At 52.4% G+C, this 6,816-nt stretch overlaps 1 protein-coding gene across 1 annotated transcript; it reads right to left on the bottom strand.

Annotated features, from left to right (window-relative positions):
- Positions 1-4,159: 4,159 nt before the first annotated feature.
- On the bottom strand, positions 4,160-6,524 carry LOC133629444 (DNA-(apurinic or apyrimidinic site) endonuclease-like). Its single transcript, XM_062020076.1, has 4 exons — positions 6,498-6,524; positions 6,231-6,378; positions 4,307-4,686; positions 4,160-4,261 (listed from the first exon to the last, which is right to left on the bottom strand). The coding sequence occupies exons 1-4, from the start codon at positions 6,522-6,524 to the stop codon at positions 4,160-4,162; spliced, it is 657 nt and encodes a 218-aa protein (XP_061876060.1).
- Between the last annotated feature and the right edge of the window lie 292 nt (positions 6,525-6,816).

Raw genomic sequence — 6,816 nt, 5'->3', positions numbered from 1 at the left:
CTTGCAAACCCAGGCCTGCTGCGGTCCCTGGGTCCGTTGCCCCTCTCCGTCATCACCCCGACCACGGCTTCCTTGTAACGTAGGCCCCCCCTGACCAAACCTTGCAAACCCAGGCCTGCTGCAGGCCCAGGGTCCGTTGCCCCTCTCCTCCGTCACCCTGACAATGCCTTCCTTGTGACGTAGGCCGCCCCCGTCCAAACCCAGCAAGCCCAGGCCCGCTGCAGCCCCGGGGTTTTTTACCCCTCTCCAACATCACTCCGACAACAGCTTCATTGTGACGCAGGTCCCCCCCGCCCAAACCTTGCAAACCCAAGCCTACTGCAGGCCCTGGGTCTGTTGCCCCTCTCCGCCGTCACCCCGACAACAACTTCCCTGTAACGCAGGCCGCCCCTGCCCAAATTCCGCAAACCCAGGCCTGCTGCGAGCCTGGGGACCGTTGCCCCTCTCCGCCGTCACCCCAACAACGGGTTCATTGTGACGCCGGCCACCCCCGGCCAAATTCCGCAAACCCAGGTCTGCTACGGGCCCGGGATCAGTTGCAGCTCTCCGCCGTAACCCCCACAACAGGTTGTGTCGCACACCGCCCCCGACCAAACCTTGCAAACCCAGGCCTGCTACGGGCCCTGGGTCTGTTGCCCCTCTCCGCTGTCACCCCGACAACGGCTTCCTTGTGACGCAAGCCGCCACCACCCAAATTACGCAAACCCAGGCCTGCTACGGGCCCGGGGTCTGTTGCCCCTCTCCACCATCACGTCGACAACGGGTTCATTGTGACGCAGGAAACCCCCGGCCAAATTCTGCAAACCCAGGCCTGCTACGTGCCCCTGGTCCGTTGCCCCTCTCCGTCGCAACCCCGACAACAGGTTCATTGTGACGCAGACCGCCCCTGACCAAACCATGTAAACCCAGGCCTGCTACGTGCCCCGGGTCCGTTGCCCCTCTCCAACATCACTCCGACAACGGCTTCCTTGTGACGAAGGACGCCCCCGCCCAAATTCCGCAAACCCAGGCCTGCTACGGGTCCGGGGTCTGTTGCCCCTCTCTACCGTCACCCTGACAACGGGTTCATTGTGACGCAGGCCGTCCCTGCCCAAACCTTGCAAACTGTCCTGGTTTGAGCCAGGGTAGAGTTAATTCCCATGAGGAACCAGGAAAGGGCACAGCCTGAACAGCTGACCCAGGCTGGCCAGCAGGTATTTGATACCATCCTAACCGTCATGCCCAGGGTACTGGTGGTGGCTGGCTGGAATAAGCTGTTCCCCGGAATAAGCTTCCGGGGGCGCGTACTCTCGGTCGCCGGTTGGGAGCAGTCGCTCTCGTCGGGTCCCGGGTGCTGAGCAACTGTATCACTCACCAGTTTTCTTTGTAATATCCCCTTGTCTTTGTTCAATTTCCCCAGTAAACTGTTCTTATTTCAACTTACGTGGGCTCTTTTACTTTTTTCCTCCCTCTCCGATCCCCTCCACATTCCGTCGGGAGGGGGAGGAGTCGCGGTTTCCTTCCCCTTTGCTCCGGCTGGGCAAAACCACGACATTTATTGGCGCCCAACGTGGGGCCCGCGAGGTTGAAATAGAACAGAGTGGGTTTAAACAAAATCCTTGTGTACACTCCTGACACTAGCTGATTGCTGATCACAATGTTGGTTGATATGCTCATATGGTGGTATTACATGTCCTCTTATCTGCATCATATATGTCCTGTGATAGTGTTTCTCGTCGGTGGAAAATGTATAAAAATTCCCATGCTACTGCACTGGATGGGATTGGCTTATGATATGATTTTGTCGTGGGTTATTAAGTTGGGTTGGAATGTGTACATGGCTTTTCTATCTCTTCCACACTTTCTCCTAGAACTTAATAATGGCACTCAATTTATGGGAAAAGCTGACATGTGTAATTCCTCTCACTATGTCATTTACCCTCATTTCAATAATATTTGGAATGTTCTAATTACCATATCTGTATTATTTTCCCATGTTTCTACCTTGGCTTGGATTGTAAAATTTTTTTTGAGAGCTGTGAGGAAAGGCATACAGAATATGGACAGGTGTCCAGGGAGCTTTTTACCTGTAAAGATTTGGAGAACACAGGAACCCTCATTTTATCCCTCAGAAATACCCCAAAACCTCATTTTATCCCCCCAAATTGCCCCAAAACCTCACATTTCCCCTCAAAACTCCACTTTTCCCCTCAGAAACACCCCAAACCCCCACCTTTCCCCTCAAAACTCCTCCAAAACCCCACTTTTCCCCTCAGAATTGCTCCAAAACCTCACTTTTCACCTCAAAACTCCTCCAAAACCCCACTTTTCCCCTCAGAATTGCCACAAAAGCTCATTTTATCCCCCCAAATTGCCCCAAACCCCCACTTTTCCCCTCAGAATGGATGTGCGGCCTACCCAGACTCTGACCTTTGGCACTGGGAGGCAACTGGGAGGGAACTGGGAGGCAACTGGGAGCGGCTCCTGCTTCTGAGCGCGGCCACGGGCGCTGATTGGACGGAGAGAGGAGGGCGCCGAGCGCTGATTGGTTGCTATGGGGGTGGAGTCTGCCCGGCAACGGGACTAAAGAGAGATGATTGGCTGAGAGGCGGAGCAGCGTCTGTGTGTTGGGGGGGGGAATGGGAGGGAGCTGAGATGAACTGGGGAGGGAACTGGGGAGGGACGGGGATGAGCTGGGAGGGACTGGGAGGGAACTGGGACAAACTGGGAGGGCATTGAGAGGGAACTGGGAGCAACTGGGATGAGCTGAGAGGGCACTGGGAGGGACTGGGAGCAACTGAGAGGGACTGGGAGCAACTGGGAGGGAACTGGGAGCAACTGGGATGAGCTGGGAGGGCACTGAGAGGGAACTGGGAGCATCTGGGAGGGAACTGAGAGCAACTGGGATGAGCTGGGAGGGCACTGAGAGGGAACTGGGAGCAACTGGGAGGGAATTGGGAGCAACTGGGATGAGCTGGGGGGGACTGAGGGGGCTGGGAGCAACTGGGAAGGAACTGGGATGAACTGGGGAGGAACTGGGAGGGAACTGGGAGCAACTGGAATGAGCTGAGAGGGCACTGGGAGGGAACTGGGAGCAACTGGGAGGGGACTGGGATGAACTGGGAGGGAACTGAGGGGAACTGGAGGGAACTGGGAGCAACTGGGATGAACTGGGAGGGAACTGAGGGGAACTGGAGGGAACTGGGAGCAACTGGGATGAACTGGGAGGGGACTGGGATGAACTGGGATCAATTGGGAGGGGACTGGGACAAATTGAAGGGAACTGGGAGGGACTGGGAAGGGGTTTTGGTTTTTTATCCCACTTTCAGCCAGTTTTGACCCATTTTTTACCCATTTATTGCATTATCCTCCAATTTTATCCCATTTTCAGCCAGTTTTGACCCATTTTGACCCATTTTTTACCACATTTATTCCATTAACCTCCAATTTTATACCACTTTCAGCCATTTTTGACCCATTTTGAGCCATTTTTGACCCATTTTGACCCATTTTTTACCCATTTATTGCATTATCCTCCAATTTTATCCCACTTTCAGCCATTTTTGACCCATTTTTGACCCATTTCGACCCATTCCCCCCATTTTTGACCCATTTTTGACCCCATTTATTCCATTTCCCCCATTTTTTACCCATTTTGACCCATTTTTGACCCATTTATTCCATTATCCTCCAATTTTATACCACTTTCAGCCATTTTTTACCCATTTCCCCCCATTTTTGACCCATTTTGAGCCATTTGACCCATTTTCGACCCATTTCCCACCCATTTCCCCCCAGTTTTGACTCATTTCCCTCCATTTTCAGCCATTTCTGACTCATTTTCGACCCATTTCCCCCCATTTATCCCAGTATCTCCCACTTTTATCCCATTTTTGATGCATTTTGACCCGTTTTTGACCCATTTATTCAATTTTCCCCCATTTTTTACCCATTTTGACCCATTTTTGACCCATTTATTCCATTATCCTCCAATTTTATCGCACTTTCAGCCATTTTTGACCCATTTCCCCCCATTTTCAGACATTTTTGAACCATTTCCCCCCATTTTGCCCCATTTCTGCCCCATTTCCACCCCATTTTGCCCCATTTCTGCCCCATTTCCCCCCATTTCCCTCCATTTTGACCCATTTTTGCCCCATTCCCGCCCCATTTTTGCCCCTCAGCCTGCCCCCTCCAGTGCCAGGTAGATCCCCACGGGACAGTGGTCGCTGCCTTTGGCCCGCTGCTCGATCCTGCTGTCGCACAGATCCTTCCTGCCCCTCTGGGACCACAGGCAGTAATCCAGCCTCCAGCCCACGTTCCTGGCCCTGGCCCCGCTCAGGTAGGTCCAGAAGGTGAAGGCGTTGGGCAGTGAGGGGTTAAACACCCAGAAGCTGTCGAGGAAGCCCGCCCCCAGCAGCTCCCCGAACGCCTCCCTCTCCTCCCGCGTGAACCCGGGGCTCCTCTTGTTCCCCGACAGGTTCCTCAGGTCCAAGGGCTGGTGGGCGACGTTGAGGTCGCCGCAGATGGCGACCGGTTTGGACCGGTCCAGCTGGGACACGAAGGAGTGGAAGCGCTCGTCCCAGGCCTGCCGGAAGCTCAGGCGGCCCAGGCCTCGCCTGGAGTTGGACACGTAGACGCAGACGACACGCAGGGCAGGGAACTCGGCCGTCAGCACGCAGCCCTTGGCGTCCAGCTCGGGGTCACCTGGCAAGGGGACACACAGACGGGGATAAAAAGGTGCTTTAGGGGCCCAAAAAGGGGCTCTAGAGGCCCAAAAAGTCACTTTAGTCCTCAAAAATCAACTTTAATGGCCTAAAAAGGCACTTTAGTGGCTCAGAAAGTCACTTTAGAGGCCTAAAAAGGGGTTTTAGAGGCCGAAAAAGTCACTTTAGAGGTCAAGAAGGGGATTTATTGGCTCAAAAAGGGGCTTGAGTGGCCCAAAAAGGGACTTTAGAGGCCTAAAAAGTCACTTTTGTACCTAAAAAGGGACTCTAGTAGCTCAAAAAGGGGCTTTAGTGGCCCAAAAAGTCACTTTAGTGGCCAAAAAGGGGCTTTAGAGGCCTAAAAAGTCATTTTGGGGCTCAAAAAGTCACTTTAGAGGTCAAAAATGGGGTCCAGTGGCCTAAAAATACACTTTAGTGGCTCAAAAAGTCACTTTAGTAGCCAAAAAGGTCCTTTAGTGGCCAAAAAAGTCACTTTAGGGGCCCAAAAAGGGACTTTAGAGGTCAAAAAGGGGCTTTAGTAGCTCAAAAAGGGGGTTTAGAGGTCTAAAAAGTCACTTTCGTAGCCAAAAGGGACTTTAATGGCCTAAAAAGACATTTAGAGGCCTAAAAAGGGGCTTTAGAGGCCCAAAAAGTCACTTTAGAGGTCAAAAAGTGGCTTGAGAAGCCCAAAAAGTCACTTTAGTGGCCCAAAAAGTCACTTTAGTGGCCAAAAAGGGGCTCTAGAGGCCTAAGAAGTCACTTTTGTAGCCAAAAAGACACTGTATTGTCCCAAAAGCCACTTTAGATGCATAAAAAGATACTTTAGTAGCTAAAAAGAGGGTTTAGAGGTCTAAAGAGTCACTTTAATGGCTCAAAAAGTCATTTTATTGCCCAAAAAGGGGCTTTAGAGGCCTAAAAAATCACTTTAGAGGTCAAAAAGGGGCTTTAGAGTCTCAAAAATGGACTTTAGAGGCCTAAAAAGTCACTTTACTGGCCAAAAAGTCAATTTAGAGGCCCAAAAAGTCACTTTTTGGCCTAAAAAGTCATTTTACTGGCCTAAAGAGTCACTTTAGAGGCCTAAAACGTCACTTTTGTGGCTTTAATGGCTCCTGAGGGCCCCAAATGGCCACTTAAGGCCTCAAAATGCCCACTTAAGGCCTAAAAATGGCTCCTAAAGGGCCCCAAATGGCCAGTGAAGGGCCCCAAATGGCCACTTAAGGCCCAAAATGGCCACTGAAGGGCCCCAAATGGCACTTAAGGCCTCAAAATGGCTCCTGAGAGCTTCTGGTGGCCATTAAGAGCCCCAAATGTCCACTTAAGGCCTCAAAATGGCTCCTGAGAGCCCCAAATGGCCACTTAAGGCCTGAAAATGGCCACTGAAGGCCCCAAATGGCCACTTAAGGCCTCAAAATGCCTCCTGAGACCCCCAAATGGCCACTTAAGGCCCCAAATGGCCACTGAAGGCCTCAAAATGTCTCCCGCGAGCCTGTGGCGGCCACCCAGGGCCTGGAAATGGCCAGCAGCGCCCCAGCTTTGGCTACTCACCCATGCCATAGGTGACAGCCAGGAGTTTGGTCCTGCTGAGCAGCCCCACGCCGCTGTAGCCGGGCCGGTCGCTGGGGCTGTGCTGGTGAGGGAAGGCCCCGAGGCTCCGCAGCTCCTCTGGCACCGACTCGGCCCCACATTTGGTCTCCTGGAGGCAAAGGACTTCGGGGGCATCGGCCTGGACCCATTGGGGGGGGGGGGGGGGGAAGGGAGGTTTTGGGGCGATTTGAGGCGGTTTCGGGGCCGTTTTGAGCCCGTTTCAGGCGCCATGTTGAGTCTCTTGGCGGGCGCCATTTCGTGGGGGGGTTTTGAGGCATTTTTGGGTTGTTCTGAGGCGCTTTTGGGTCATTTTCTGAGTCATTTCTTTGGATCTGTGTTTAAGAGGTTTTTTTGGGTCATTTTGGGTCATTTTGAGTGATTTTGAGTCACTTTTAAGTGGTTTTTTAAGGCCTTTTTGCATCCATTTCTGGCGCCATTTTCTGTCGGGTTTTTGAGGCATTTTTGGGTCATTCTGAGGCACTTTTGGGTCATTTTTTAGGTCATTTCTTTGGATCTGTGTTTAAGAGGATTTTTTGGGTCATTTTGG

This window comes from Colius striatus, unplaced genomic scaffold (assembly GCF_028858725.1).
Source record: "Colius striatus isolate bColStr4 unplaced genomic scaffold, bColStr4.1.hap1 scaffold_45, whole genome shotgun sequence".
In the NCBI taxonomy this organism is placed as follows: Eukaryota; Metazoa; Chordata; class Aves; order Coliiformes; family Coliidae; genus Colius; species Colius striatus.
The sequence above is the reverse complement of the archived record's forward strand: the minus strand, read 5'-3'. Positions and strand labels throughout refer to the sequence as shown.

Bases quoted from the DNA above. Each gene is read 5' to 3' on its own strand.
- LOC133629444 (XM_062020076.1), bottom strand. From the start codon at position 6,524: ATGGCGCCCGCCAAGAGACTCAACATG. The intron at 4,687-6,230 runs GTGAGTAGCCAA...TCCCCTTGCCAG, and splicing joins GGCTGTCACCTATGGCATGG to GTGACCCCGAGCTGGACGCC. The intron at 4,262-4,306 runs GCCAGGAACGTG...CTGTGGTCCCAG, and splicing joins CCTACCTGAGCGGGGCCAGG to AGGGGCAGGAAGGATCTGTG.